At 45.1% G+C, this 15,297-nt stretch overlaps 1 protein-coding gene and 1 long non-coding RNA gene across 2 annotated transcripts; both read right to left on the bottom strand.

Annotated features, from left to right (window-relative positions):
* Positions 1 to 463: 463 nt before the first annotated feature.
* Positions 464 to 4,688, bottom strand: LOC122366219. Its single transcript, XR_006253854.1, has 3 exons — positions 4,413 to 4,688; positions 1,075 to 1,161; positions 464 to 527 (listed from the first exon to the last, which is right to left on the bottom strand). It is a non-coding gene; the product is annotated as an uncharacterized LOC122366219 (long non-coding RNA).
* Positions 4,689 to 8,452: 3,764 nt separating this feature from the next.
* Positions 8,453 to 14,935, bottom strand: LOC122366210 (60S ribosomal protein L19-like). The gene is made up of 5 exons (XM_043338193.1): positions 14,681 to 14,935; positions 13,877 to 13,983; positions 13,367 to 13,530; positions 10,829 to 10,937; positions 8,453 to 8,729 (listed from the first exon to the last, which is right to left on the bottom strand). The coding sequence occupies exons 1-5, from the start codon at positions 14,683 to 14,685 to the stop codon at positions 8,509 to 8,511; spliced, it is 606 nt and encodes a 201-aa protein (XP_043194128.1). The 5' UTR covers positions 14,686 to 14,935; the 3' UTR covers positions 8,453 to 8,508.
* Positions 14,936 to 15,297: the final 362 nt, after the last annotated feature.

The following is a 15,297-nucleotide window of genomic DNA, read 5'->3' as shown; positions in this document are numbered from 1 at the left end:
GGTGGTCTGCTGACTTGTGGCGCCGCCGACAGGACACCACTAGCTGTGTGTGAGGGACACAAACAGAATGATAGAGAGAAGAGGAGATAGAAAATTTATATCTCCTCTTCTCTCTATCATTCTGTTGACCTCTATCATTCTGATTTCTATTAGAAATCAGATAAAGAAAAAGACTGGAGCTCGTGGTCCCAGCTAGGGTTTAGGGGGCGGAGGAGAATGAGCGCTAAAGGCAGACATCTGTCAAAGTCGGGTGTTCCCATGTGCTGGCTTTGATGTAGGTATGTATTGATGAAAGTCAAGGGTCATGATCGTTGGGACTTATGAGAAGTTAACTCAAAACCTGAAACTGATGCAATTATTTATTCGGAAAGTTTACTTATTTACCTACTCCATGTAATCATCCAATAAGCGGAAAAAGAGACGTTCTGCACACGGATCTGGTGGCTAATAAGGGAACGGAACACCTCACCTGTGCCGAGCAGCCTTGCCGGTGTCTGTTGGATGGCGTTGAGTGCACCGAAGCCGTTCTGCAATGATGAGCAATGTCACGTAATAGCGCAATAGTGGTTCATAGGCGCTACTATCCTGACAGACTGGTGTGTAGGTAAGATGCAATCTATGCGATGCGACGCAAATGTTGGTATTCAGACAAACATGCTACCTAGATCGCAAAGGTGAAGGTTCTACTTAGGACCTAATCTGTACATGCACTGTTGCAAAACAGGTACCTATAATGGAGTCGGATAATGATCACCGATGTAAGAAGCACTGTAAGTACTTCTCAGTCCTAATTACGTTTCGATAAGCGCTCTATTGAAGGAAAGCTGAATGACTGTATTACACTAGGACCAGCAATGGAAGAAAATTATCGCGCCTTGATTGTCGACCCATTAGGTAAGCGTAAATATTAGCTTTTCCCGTCTAAATATGTCTTCCCGTCTTATAAGGTAGTTGAAGTTTTAGAATCGCGACTGATATATTCATTGTTTCGATAAGACTGCGTAGAGATTGGCATGGCGTTCTTTTCTTTTGCATTTGAACACGCATCATACCTAAATGTGCGTTAGCGCTCACCTGGGTCGCAAATGGAGGGAAATTGACGAGCTGTCCTCTGCATTTCCCGACCAAGAAAACTGCTGTCACAAAGCCAGAGACGAGCAACTAGAATACCAAGTTACGGAAACTGTGGTAAACATCACACCGCCGCTTCCACACAACTTGATTGTCAGTGCTTTACGCGTAACTATATTTTCGGACCTGCGATAACGATAAACCGATAAGAAAGGTTTGCGATAACGATAAACGATATAAATATTGAAAAATTTAGCAGCGATAGCGATAAAACGATAAAACGACAACGATAATTGTTTTTAACCCTCGCCCGCACATGCCATTTTCCCATCCTAGAACGCACATGGGGGGGTGGTTGCCACCCCCCCCGCGCCATTTCGTTCCTGTTGGAGATAGAGCTTAGCGGTAAAGACCAAAAAGATTCTTTGGGAAGAGACGAATCCAATGATACCCAGTTTTACCTTCTCAGGTCAGTCATTGACCTTCCAGGTCAGGTCAAACTAAAAAATGTTGCTATTTTGGGTCACCGTTGGATATCAAGTGCGCTGCTTACCATATACCGATGACGATGCTGTTTTCTGGTGCCAAGCCAGCTAGAACCTCTTTGTCACACTACCCGACCAGATTTTTGCGGCTGAGGTCATGTCAGGTCAAGTTAGGTCAAGGTCAATTATATGTGTTTGTATGTCTGTGTGTGTCTGTGTGTATACTGATGTGTGCACCGATTGTTTTTGTGTCCATATTACATGAAATCATGATCTGAGAAGCTTTTACCAAAAATGCAGTCAAAAAACTTCACAAAAAGTAATTTCCGTTTACCTAAAACGCAATTATCTTAGATGACCTAGGTTGACCTTGACCTTGACCTTGACATCTGTACATCGTCGAACAACATGTTCCATGATAGTTGGGAGGTAAGACTGGCAAAAAAAGCCGAAATCAAGGTGTCAAAAGCTCACAAGGCCCATAGCCAGCGCAGGATGTTGAGAATTGGCCATTTGGGTCATGACATGACCTGAAAAACAAGGTCATATCTCCGAAACCAAAAATCACAGAAACTTGAAATTTTCAGTGGACATCAAGAAAGGATAGAGGAGCAGCTATACGAAAAATCAGCCTTCTAGCTCTAAAAATGTTGAGTGCAGAGCAGAAAGACTACCTGGGGGGGGGGGGGGTGGCAACCACCCCCCCCCCCCCATGTGCGGGCGAGGGTTAACAGCGATAACAAAAGCAATAAAAATACAGCTTAATAAGTGTACTTAAAGTGTACAAAGACGGAAACCTAAGCCAAGTTGGCGTAGTTTTTTTTATGCTGAGTTTGACTTTCTGGAGCCAGTTCATTTATATACTTGTTCACTCCCCCAGATATGCGGGAATGCTCCCCCCCCCCCGTGACTGACCTCTGCCCAGTCCGCCGCGCAAATTTATACCACCCGTCGGCCGTCTGACAGATCTGTACTCTTAGCAGATGGTACCTAACAGGTTGCGCACACATACTGTCGCGCGGCATACACTGTCGATCGTCTTGCTTCCATTTTCCCATCATCCCGTTTTACATTTTATCGTTTATCGCTCATAATTTTTGTAACTTGCGATAAGTGGATGAGCGATAATTTTGAAAATTTAGCGATAAACGATAACGATAACGATAACCGATTTACTTAACAGCGATAATTATCGTTTATCGTTTATCGCTCATCCTATCGCATGCGGAAATCACTGTTGATTGTTGTAAATAGGTACAGTTTGCATATAATAATTCATAGCCTCTACACCCCCACTCAAGGGGAATAAAGTTACCGTTTGCTTAAAGGGACACTCCCACCTTCAAAAAAGTTTACGGGCGGGCGATGCGGGCGGTTTTCTTTTTTTTGCGTCGTTTGCGGTGTTAAATTTGTTTGCGGTTGGCGGCCGCTTTTTCGTTTTTTTTGCGGTGTTTTTTTGCGGCGGGCGGGCGATTTTTAGGCGTTTTCGGTTGGCGGTTAGCGGGCGTGCGATGCGGGCGGTTTTATTGTTTTGCGGCGTTTTTGCGTTTTTTTATTTGCGGTTTGCGGTGGGCGGGTGTTTATTTTTTGCGACGTTTGCGTTGTCGTTTCGGGCGTGCGTTTTGCGCGTTTTGCGGTGTTTGCGTTTTGCGGCGGGCGGGCGTTTTTCACAATTCAAAGTTCAAACCTTCGGGCCACAGCGCTCCTCGAAAAGCGCTGCCCTCGAGTAGCCTCTACACCCCCACTCAAGGGGAATAAAGTCACCGTTTGCTTAAAGGGACACTCCCACCTTCAAAAAAGTTTATGAATTGGCATGAAAGTGATGTCGCTCGGTTCAGAAAGAGCGAAAACGAATATCTACCAAATTTCACCGAAAAATATTCACCGGTTTTCAAGATATTAGACTTTTACTTTTTTTACTTTTTTGGGATCTCCGCTGTTTCTAGCGACTTTATTTTAGAAGTGCGGCGTTTGCGGCAGATGTTGCGCGCAAATATCATATACCACCGCGTGCTACAAAACGTTTTAGTCAAACATTTAAAAATCGTTAGATATTTGCGCTGACGTCACACATTCAGGGGGGTATTCCTAAGCATTAGCCCCTCTGAATCAAAATGCTGCAATTTTGAAATTCAATAGGTATTTCCGATTTAAGGCACTGCTCGATGTTGTGAGTGCCGAAACCGGTAATTGTGAGCCAGGGACCCCATTTTGGCTATCTCAACTCAAATCTAATGCTAAGGTGGGAGGGTCCCTTTAACGTATTCTGAACATGTATACACACGAGCTGAACGAATGTTGCGGATAGCTCATCTCATGTGGCGTTAGGATCGTCAAGACACTGAGATGCATATTAATATGCATTTCAGTGGCCTGTGGCACCTGGCCTGCGTGGCGGCAGGCGACCATCAGGGGAAAACTTCGATTGTGAATACGGCCACAAAAATAACCGGTTACCCGTTACTCCTACCCCATACCCTAAACCCGTGATTGGGAATACGGCCACTTCGCCACTGAGCTGTGCAAATTTGGTGGTAGTAACATTTGTTGACTTTTATGGGTCAAATTGCTGGGAGTGACGCCGAATATTGTGGCCCACGTTTTGCCTACACCAAGGGCTCAGTGGTGGGCGAATTTCAAGCGGATTCGTGGTGTGCCGAAACTGGCCTGAATCCACACTGATGTTTGAAGCCGTGGTTCACACTTTACAGCTCATGTAAGACCACAACTACCAGAATAAGAATAATACCCGATGGTTAAAAAATTGAAATATTATGCAGCATTTAAGCACCCTCGGTTCAAGCCACAAGTTATCACCACCCACCGCTCCCCATGGACCGTGGTGCACCAACTCACCGATAAACGCCTTCTATAGGTCATGTTTTCACGCATGCTCCAGTGTTTATGAGTTCTTGAGCATATACAGGAAGTAGGGTATTCGATCACCTTCAGGTTCTTCCAAACTAGAAGACTTCGCTTTTTAGACAGGCCTCAACGTTAGTCACAAATCACAGCTACCTACAGGCCATGACACAGTTTCTACGGAGACGTCTCGGTAAAACGCACGCTCCCTCTGAGTTGAATGCAGAACTGAGCCGCCCACTGTGGTTTGACAGGCCGTGTGTGCGCCGCAGGGTCAGAGGGCACGGCAATTACCCCCTCAATCACTGTCAATAGATGCGGAGCCGTGAAAATTCTGACATGTCACTGGAAATGTCAGAAATATCCCGTCAGGTCCGTCTCAGGGTCCGGGTGAAATGTTGGCGCAGTAGGTAATCCAAGCTAGAATCGCTACTGACGAGATACGGTTTTAGAATTTAGAAACATCGTCTACAAGAGCAAAGAAGCGAGAACGCATTTATGAGATATTTATATTGAAACCAAAGGTACTGGACGACCAGGATTGTAGTCGTTTTCTATTGTTTATTGGGGCTTTAGGGCGCGCCGAGCTAGTCGTTTTCTAGTCGTTTTCTAGAAATTGCATTCCTGAGCAGGGCTGCGGACTGCGGGGTCAATTGATTTTCGGGTGACCACGACTCAGACTCCGGCTTTAAAAATCGACTCCGACTCAAGCTCAGACTCCGAGCGTTTCCATATGTGATAATGAAGTTCACAGCTGAGATGTTTTTATTTTGCATGAAACTATCTTAAATCTTTAATCGTTCCAAAGTCTTGCATTGCAAATTGTTGCCTCAATTACATTATAGAATTAAATGCAGGTTCTCGTTCTGGCGTACCTATCCGCCGTCTTCTGCTTCTAAATCGCTGAAAACGCTCGTCCAAAACAGGAATATGACTTTTTTCGACAAAATCTTATTTCGAAAGGTAAATGAGCGTATACATGCCAAATTATTGTTTCCAAATGACGTCGTAGGCATAGGCGCGGGAGCCGGGGGGGCAGTGGGGGCAGCCTGCCCCCCCCCAACTCTGGGGCCGTGGGGGCGGTGCCCCCACAGCTTTGAGACGGAATACCACACTTTTTTTTGCAAATGTTTTCTTTTTTTGTTGAAAAAGCCGAGGGGTGAAAAATAAGTGGCCTAAAACCGGTGAGAAAACTAGATTTGGGGGTACCCTAGGTTGTTCTCTATTATGGTGTGCCCCCCCAGTCGGAAAGTAGTTCCCGCGCCCCTGGTCGTAGGAGCAGCGAAGGTTAAAAAATTAACAAAGTAATTGTCTAATATATCAAAAAACTGGTTAATTTTTCTAATGAACTTTGGTAGGCAACCCCCCCCCCCCCGTCTAACTCGGCTCCTGGGCCTCGTAGCGACACGTGGTAAGCGGTATTCGAAAGAGCGTCAAAAATAATGACGGACATACTCCAGTCATTTTTTTTGGGGTCAGGTCAAAGGTCAGGTCACCAGAGGTCACCAAAGGTCAAATTTAGTCCATTTCAACAATTTTGGAAACTGCCAACGGCTAACTCGGGAATCAATAGAGCTACAGCGCCGCGGAAAAGCGCATTCGGTTTAGCCTCCAGAGGGCAAAAACTCTAAAAAATAGCCATTTTCACGAAAAAGTTTTTTCGGTAATAACTTTTGATTCAAGCATGCCATGGCCAGCATCGTGTTCCTCTCGTCGAGACGCGTCGAATGAACTATTCGTTGACCTTGAAAGGTCATTTTGAAAATTTGACCTCAGGTCAAGGTCATGACCTGACCGGGAAGAGTCATGTTGCATATCAGTCGATCCGTATCGTCGAGCTGAATACATCTGACGTGTTTTCATCGCTCTAGCACGTCTTTATCAAAAGTTATAGCAAAAAAAAAAACTGCTGGTGACCATTCATGACCTGAGATGACCTCAGGGGCACACAGAGTGGTCACAGATGCATTTTTTTCCGATTCAGTGTGTCATGTTTACCTATGAACCGATGTTTGAGAGGGTTTTGAGAGTCATTCGTCCAAAAGAGGCGCATTGCAATTTTCTCCCATTAACTTAGAATGGAGAGGTCGCAAAATTGACCGGACCTCAGGTCACCGATATCAATATTCAGAGATATACATTTTGTACATACTGTTACTCTTATCAATCGCTGAAAGTTTCAAGGCGATCGTTCAGTCGGTGTAGCTAGGACGAGGATTGAAACTTTTTCTGAGATGAGGCCATTTGACCTGACCTTGAGAGCCCTGGGTCTAAAATTTTCACGCGTTGAAAAGATGCATGAAAAGGGGTGCCAAAAAACGGCGGCGCAGATTTTGAGATATCTGCGAAAACCGCAGGGTGGGTGTTCAAACACCCCCCGGCCCGGCGGGACAACACTATTCGACCGCCACCCTTGCAGCCATTCTATAACTCAGGAACTACTGGACCGATCGGAACGAACGAAACACCATTCGAATCAAAGGGTACGATTTTATCAGCCGTTTCGAGGCTCGTGACCCCAGGTGACCTCGGTGACCTCAAGAGGTCAACTCGGCATTGACGCCAATTGCAGCCATTCTATAACTCAGGAACTACTGGGCCGATCGCGACGAAAACACCACCAGTCGAATCAGCGTATGCGATTTCATCGGCCGTTTCGAATATGGTGACCTCAAAACGTCAACTTTACGTTTTCGCCTATTGCAGCCATTCTATAACTCAGGAACTACTGGGCCGATCGTGACGAAAACACCACCAGTCGATTCAGCGTATGCGATTTCATCAGCCGTTTCGAATATGGTGACCTCAGGTGACCTCGGTGACCTTGGGAGGTCACATGACCGTTGTGGCCTATGGCAGCCATTCCATAACTCAGGAACTACTAGACCGATCGTGACGAAAACACCACCAGTCGATTCAGCGTATGCGATTTCATCAGCCGTTTCGAATATGGTGACCTCAGGTGACCTCGGTGACCTTTGGAGGTCACATGACCGTTGTGGCCTATGGCTTGGGAGGTCACATGACCTTTTGAGGTCACCTGAGGTCACCATATTCGAAACGGCTGATGAAATCGCATACACTGAATCGACTGGTGGTGTTTTCGTCACGATCGGCCAAGTAGTTCCTGAGTTATAGATTGGCTGCAATAGGCCACAACGGTCATGTGACCTCCCAAGGTCACCGATGTCACCTGAGGTCACCATATTCGAAACGGCTGATGAAATCGCATACGCTGAATCGACTGGTGGTGTTTTCGTCACGATCGGCTCCGTAGTTCCTGAGTTACAGAATGGCTGCAATAGGCGAAAACGTAAAGTTGACCTTTTGAGGTCACCTGAGGTCACCATATTCGAAACGGCCGATGAAATCGCATACGCTGATTCGACTGGTGGTGTTTTCGTCGCGATCGGCCCAGCAGTTCCTGAGTTATAGAATGGCTGCAATAGGCGTCAATGCCGAGTTGACCTCTTGAGGTCACCGAGGTCACCTGGGGTCACGAGCTTCGAAACGGCTGATAAAATCGTACCCCCTGATTCGAATGGTGTTTCGTTCGTTCCGATCGGTCCAGTAGTTCCTGAGTTATAGAATGGCTGCAAGGGTGGCGGTCAAATAGTGTTGTCCGGCCCGGCGCGGGTTAAGAGAACTACGAGGTGAACACAGTAATAAAACAGAATGACTCAGTACTGTCGTATAAGTACCGTGCGCTAACCGATTGCGCCACTGGAGCCGCCTTCCACTATAGTGGCAAAACAGAATGAGCTTCCACTCCACGGCGGTGCCTTCGGGGTCTTTCCGGCGCCATTCGAAAAAATGTGGTGTGGCAGTTGATCCCTCTCGTGATATCATCCATTATTTCCGTTCCGTTATGTGTACCACCAGACCGCTCGTTCAGTCGTCCCCTCCCCGGCAGCCCACGGTGCTGCCCCCTGCACCACGCGGCTCAATCTCACACATACGGCCCCTCGTGAGCCAGCAGAGCTCCCCCCCCCCCCGTAAACCCAGCAGCGACCCTCCCACCTCCAAAGGCGTGCTCCCGTTCGGGTGGTGTGTATGTATTGTAATATTAGGGGCAACGCGAGACGACACTTCACTTCTTGGCGGGTGCCGACGCGGGCGCTGCCTCCTTCTCCTCCTCCTGAATCACCTCCACCTTCTTCTGGGCCTTGCGCTCCTCGCGCCGCTTGCGTGCCTCCTTGACGCGGATACGCTTGGCGTCCGCCTGGTCCTGGAGCATCTTGGCGCGCGACACCTCGGCCTTCTTCTTGTGGATGTACTCCATCAGGGTGCGCTTGTTCTTGAACACGTTACCTGCGAGCGAGGCAGTAATGTTAGTACAGAAACCATCACACGTCACTAGGAAGCATACACATTACACACAGTAACATAACAATTTCAGGTGGGAATTACAGGCAAGAAAAAGGTCCATAAGGTCAAACAGGGACACCAGGGAGTTTTATTTAATAGCTTTGACGTATCAACGTTCATTTACTGTAAGAACGGAATGTGAAAAAGGATATTGAAAACCTTCCCACGGATGAAACATAGTGTACCGTTGAATGCTCTTATTTACATAGATCAGCATTGGATCCGGCTCCCCGACGCCTTGAAATAAAGGCCAGGCGCGGATTCCAAATCGCCAAGTTTATTTTCTTTTTTTTTCTATCAGAAAACATCAAATTCATCACGGTCCCATACGTGTATATACTACTCACAATAGACGCGTTTACATAGGGTTTGTTGCAAGCTTATATCTCCGTCCGTGATGTTGCAAAAGACGCCAATGGTGCTTAACAATTTGCAAAATGATCCCCTCTAAATATTTGAAGACCACTGCAACGAAAATATCGCCAAATTAACGGGCTAGAGCCTCGTCAAATATGCTATGTAAACCGGGTTAATGTAACAGCACAAGCGACATTTGGTTTGGCCAACGCAGGGTTGGATAAAAGCCGGCTTAAATTGAATTTATGCCAGCCAGTGGTTTAAACCGGCTTAAACCGGCTTAAATTAATAAAAACCACCTTCAGTCAAAACATCTACTATAACTTATCTTGTGGGTCAGTGTACTCGTTGGTGACTGTGCAGAGTGCAGGAAGTCAATACCGTGTCATTTTGTATTATGTCAACATGTTGGCATGTGATTATGTTGACAGTCTGGTCAGTAGGTAACTAAGCTAAAAAGCAAAGTAGGTATAAGGCATAAGCACATTCTAATCTTAACATTCGGTTTACCAGTTGAAAGTCTCACTTTATTTTACATGTAAAATGTATTCTGACCAATCGTCTGGGGACTGGGCTAGAAACTTAAATATTTTTCATGGTATCTATCACCCTTCCTGTGATTTTTTTAATTGCACAGGAAATAATTGTTTCCTGTGCAACTCATCATTTATAAATCTTCCTATGGTTTTTTCAGGTAGTGCATGTTGTTTTCTTGGTATAGCAGTGTCCCTAACTAATCACACTTATTGTTGTTTTTACATGAACTTTGGAGCCTATAATGGTTGCCGTGCTGTCAATTCCTTTGTTTAGTGTCACTGACTGCTTTAGCAATAGACAGTTCCCTAGTAAATAGGCAATGTTCTGTGTGATAGTTTTTAGGCCTTACCATTCACTGATCCTTGCACCATGCATTTGGCATTAGGTCATGTTTGCTACAGCTTCTCATAAAATTGAAATTGGTTTCTTTATTGAACCTGTCTCCAAGACTTTTCATTCCATGAACCACCCATGTTAACAACTAGTTGTGTAAAACACTGCAAATCAAAATAAAAATTTGATACAGGGTGATACAGATCAATAATGAATGACATCAAGTTAACCCCCAGGGGGAAAACATTACAAGTTAGCATGTATAATTGAAAGGTGTGTATAGAAAATGTGAAGAGAAGAAGCAGTTCAACCCAAGTGATGTTACGACAAGTTAACGGAAGGGGCATTTATTATGTTGGTGCACACTGGTTTAAACCGGGGTGGCTTAAATTAGTTTATGCCAGCCGGTTTAATCCATGGATTAAACCGGTTTAAACCGGCTGCTGGCATAAATTTGCCAACCCTGGGCCAACGTGGTGGCATTTTCAAACAAGGCCGTCAGATGTATCGCGACAGAATCCGCCGATTTATTACGTGATCGTAAGTATATGCGTTTCCAATAAAGTGAATACCAGCCACCGTTAATTCCCCAGTAGCCTAGTTGATGTTCATATTAAAGCTAGATCAGACATGCTCACTTGAAAGCAGCAAATACCAATGCGGTGGCGATTTACGCACGCTTACAGTAAGTACGATAATGTGGTACGTTGAATGTAATGACTGTCCAACATAAAAAACAATTGTGTCACTACTGAATCCACCCAGCCACAGACTTCTCTATGAAGAGCAGCCTGCGGCTCAGTGCTCCTGCTCACCCTTGGCCTTCTGGTAGAGCTCATGGTACATGTGGCTGTCGATCTTCTTGCTCTCACGATACCTCTTGAGCATGCGACGGAGCACACGCATGCGCCTCATCCACAGAACCTGACAGAAGAGAAGGGCGGTCAGAACAATTACCGACATTGTAGCGAATTTCCACAGCGGATTAATATATATTTGAACCATGTGAATCCGCTTATTTAATGATTCATCCTAATAGTTAAATCAAGGCACTAAACACCGACCCAGCACCAGGGATAGGAAAACACAGCCGTGTGCTAGTGATTTAGAGCGTAAGCCGTTGCAAAATTTCACTCGGAGCCGTCGGCATAAAATGAGGTGACTAAAAATAATTGTATTATCAGGATAAATCGATAATTTTGAAAAGCTTTAACTACAAGGACTTAGCCAGTGAGCACAAGCGTCAACCCCAGTACAAGCGAACGTGAAGGCCTTGTACAATCGCGACCCGAACCGTAAATTCGTTTGACAATTTTCTCTGCTGGGTGGCCCCATGCCTTCTGCTGCAAGATCAACTACTATTGATACATCTAGGGTAGCGTCGGGCACATAACATATCACGTGCCGAGTGAAGTGTCAAAGCTGTTCCGCTTACATAGCAATTGCGAGACGCTTTCATCATCGCAACCGTTAATCTGCTCATGTTCTCTGTTGAGCAGTAAGAATTTACCTTTAACCCGCGCCCTGCTGGGGGGGGGGGGGTGTTTGAACACCCCACCCTTGTGGTTTTTTCGCGAATATCTCAAAAACGGCGCCGCGCCGCCGTTTTTGGTACACCTTATCATACATCAATTCTACACATGTTGTGAAAATTTCAGACCAAGGTCATTCAAGGTCAGGTCACCAGGTCACTTGAAGTAACCTCACCTCATAAAAAGTTTCAATGTCTGTCATAGTTACACCGAGTGACCGATCGCTTTGAAACTTTCAGCGATTGCTAAGAGCAATAGCATGTACAAAATGTATATCTCAGAATTTTGATACCGATGACCTAAGGTCAGGTCAATTTTGCGACCTCCCCATTATAAGTCAATGGGAGAAAATTGAAATGCGCCTCCTTTGGACGAAAGACATTATAAACACTCCCAAACACTGAATTACAAGTGGTTTAGACACACTGAACATGAAAATGGTGTCCGTGACCCCTGTTTATGCCCTGAGGTCATCTTAGGTCACGAATGGTATCTAACAGTTTTTCGCAAATAACTTTTGATAGAGGCATGCTAGAGCGATGAAAACGCCTTAGATGTGTTCAGCTCGACGATACGGATCGACTGATATGCAACATGACCCTTTCCGGTCAGGTCATGACCTTGACCTGAGGTCAAATTTTGAAGTTGACCTTTCCAGGTCAAGTTATAGTTCATTCGATGCGTCTTGACGAGAGGAACACGATGCCGGTAAAAGTAAGCTCGTACAAGGCTTGGGTCAAAAGTTATTGCAGAAAAACTGTTTCCGAAAAAATCGGCTGTTTTTGAAGTTTTTGCCCCCTGCAGGCAAAACCGTTGACGTTAGGTCAAATCTGAGAGAATTACTCAGAAAGGGCGTTAATAGGGCTATCGAATGCGCTTTTCCGCGGCGCTGTAGCTCTATTGGTTCCCGAGTAATGCGTTGGCTTCTTGGAAATTGTCGACATTCGACCTGGAAATCGGCGAAATTTTGCCTTCAATGACCTCTGGTGACCTGACCAAAAAATTGACCGAAGTGATTCCCTCATTATTTTTGACGCTCTTTCGAACGCCGCCTTCCGCGTATCGCTACGTGGCCCAGGAGCCGAGTTAGAAGGGGGGGGGTGTTCAAACACCCCCCCCCCCCCCAGCAGGGCGTGGAAATCCAGGACCCCCAGCCGGGCGCGGGTTAACCTCTGAATTGACTACCTAACTGTTAATGCACCTACCTAGATAGCTATAACAGAAAGTGCCAGTGTCAACTGGGGGTGTTAAATGTCTGTTCTGTTCTTCAGCTCTTCTGCTTCTACATACTTCACGGAAACTGTTCTGCTTATCTGTCACGGCTGGGATTGCGTGCGGAATGCGGATGGTGTGCTGCCTTCACATTTCAAGATCAACTGGGCCGAAAACACTCAAATTGGTTTACCGCTGGGTACTGGTTGGGAATGTAGCCTTCTAATATCAGTTGGAGCTCTCTTTGAACATTCACACGTGCAGGGCAGCTCACTAGTGCACTCGCTCGTTGGTCACCCCAAACGGCGTGTATCACTAGCTAAGTCCTGTTAAGCATAATACAGAAATCAGCTCCATTTAATTCATAAGAAATTCGAGGGGAAAACACAAGTCAGCTGAACTTCAGCAACTGTTAAACTTTCACATAGAAGCTGCTGTTGCTGCTGTAGCCATTGACCTCATTCACAATTCACACACCAATGAGAAACCATGCCTAACATAGGTAATATACAATATACATTAAGGGCAAGAAAATCACAGACCCTCTGCCAGACCACAATTGTTGATACTTTTAATAATTAACGTTCAATAGCTTATGCTGCTGCTCACCTTCTGGGGCATGCGGGCATTGGCGGTACCCTTCCTCTTGCCATAGCCGCTGTGGCGCCCCTTGGCCTTGGCCTCCTGGTAGCGGCGCACCCGGGAGCGGGAGTGGACGGCGATAGGCCTCTTCACCACCAAACCATCCTTCACTAGCTTACGGATGTTCTGCCCTGTGAAAAAGAAAATGATGGTGAATGAAGAGCATACTCAGTATTGCCAGACCTTTATATAGAAGTAAAGTTAATAAAAACAGCAAAAGCAAGCATTTACAAATCACATTTACCTATCTAACCAGTCTTTATAGCTATTCAGTGTGCCATCAAGCAAATCTAACCTAGGGCAACCACAGCACAAATGTGAATGCAATGAAGACCATACTGTTTGAACCAAGGGCAGAAAAGTTCTTTTGGCAGACATGAAACAGTGTAATTAAATTTTTTAATGTAATTAAGGTGAGACATTGCAAAATAATAACTACTTCTCAGCTGTGTACAATAAAAGAAAAAGGCAACTTACGGGAGTTGGCATTGGCAATATCATTAGTTTCTGTGGGATCAAACCACACTCTCTTCTTTCCACATTTCAAGACTGCCTTTACCAGACGCTTTTGCAAGCGTAGTTTCCTGAAACAGAGCAGTTGTTAGCATGCACTTTACACAGGTCACAAGATTCAATATTGAGACTTGGGTGAGATGAACCTGGCACCAATTAAAGTTTAAATTGAACATATTCGTAAACACCAGCTCTTTTTAAGAGCACTCCACACCAGCTTACTTTGAAACTGTGAACGACACTGACCCAGAAACTGGTATATGCGCGGATGAAGTACAGTCCGTTAATTCAATTGGTAGGTCAGAGGTTGGTAGGATGTATGTTAGTAGCTGTAGTAGCTCTAAGTTGAAGGCTGTGTTGAGGGCTGTAGTTCAGTGGGTAAGGTTAGGTCAGGTTAGATTATGTTTTTATCTTTGCCATACTTCATCAACAATTTACTTTGTGTGCCTCCCAGTCTCCAGTTCAAGTTGATGGCAGATGTACCACAAGTCACAAGTACGAAACAACAAAAAAGAACGAAGAATTACAATTTAAAGATGGTGCGTTACATGTAATGACAGAAGAAATCACTGAATCAACCCATTGCCAACCACGCAGATTACGACGGGTCAGATTTCCGAATCTTTCGGAACAGATTGCAGACAATAAAAACTCTGAAGGTAGACATACTCATATCAACATATTATAAAAAGAAGTGCTGAATTTTATGACAACGCTATTATAGACTTTAAACAGCTTTAACTATGAAAATGCCACAAATTCACTTACGTCATGTTTACCCCCCGAGTTTGCCCACTAAAAGAACGAACACTCGCACCGGAAACTCATACTCCAGATGAAAATAGTAATGGTAAAAGTTGACATCAGTTGACATTTTTCTCGAAAACACCCATTGTCTATGATATTAATAAAATGATTTTTTAACTGTTATTCGTATGGGAAGAAACAGATGAATACCAAATAAATTTTCGAATAGCAAAACACAAAAAATCATTTAGTGTTCATCCGCAACAAAAATTGCCTAAAACGCTGCAACACGTTGTGCGATAATTGATCCAGGCCAATCCAGGCTATGGTGCGATTGCAAATGGTACACAAACAAATATTGCTTATAACAACAAATAAATTAAAAATCAGCCACAAAACACATCTTTCTTAAAACGCAAAAGTGTCGCATATTTTGGCCATGGCACTTGAGCTGACAAAATACATCGACAAAACGTACAAAGGGCCTGTTCCAGCGCCTCCAGAAACCTCCAGAAAGCTCCAGAAAGCTCTAGAATCCTCCAGAGAGCGTTCCAGCGCCTCCAGAAAGCTCCAGAAAGCTCTCGCCAAAGCTCCAGAAACCTCCAGTAGCCTCCAGAGAGTTGAGAGGTCCAAATTTC

Source organism: Amphibalanus amphitrite, unplaced genomic scaffold (genome assembly GCF_019059575.1).
Source record: "Amphibalanus amphitrite isolate SeventyFive unplaced genomic scaffold, NRLGWU_Aamphi_draft 000029F_arrow, whole genome shotgun sequence".
NCBI classification, from domain to species: domain Eukaryota; kingdom Metazoa; phylum Arthropoda; class Thecostraca; order Balanomorpha; family Balanidae; genus Amphibalanus; species Amphibalanus amphitrite.
The sequence above is the reverse complement of the archived record's forward strand: the minus strand, read 5'-3'. Positions and strand labels throughout refer to the sequence as shown.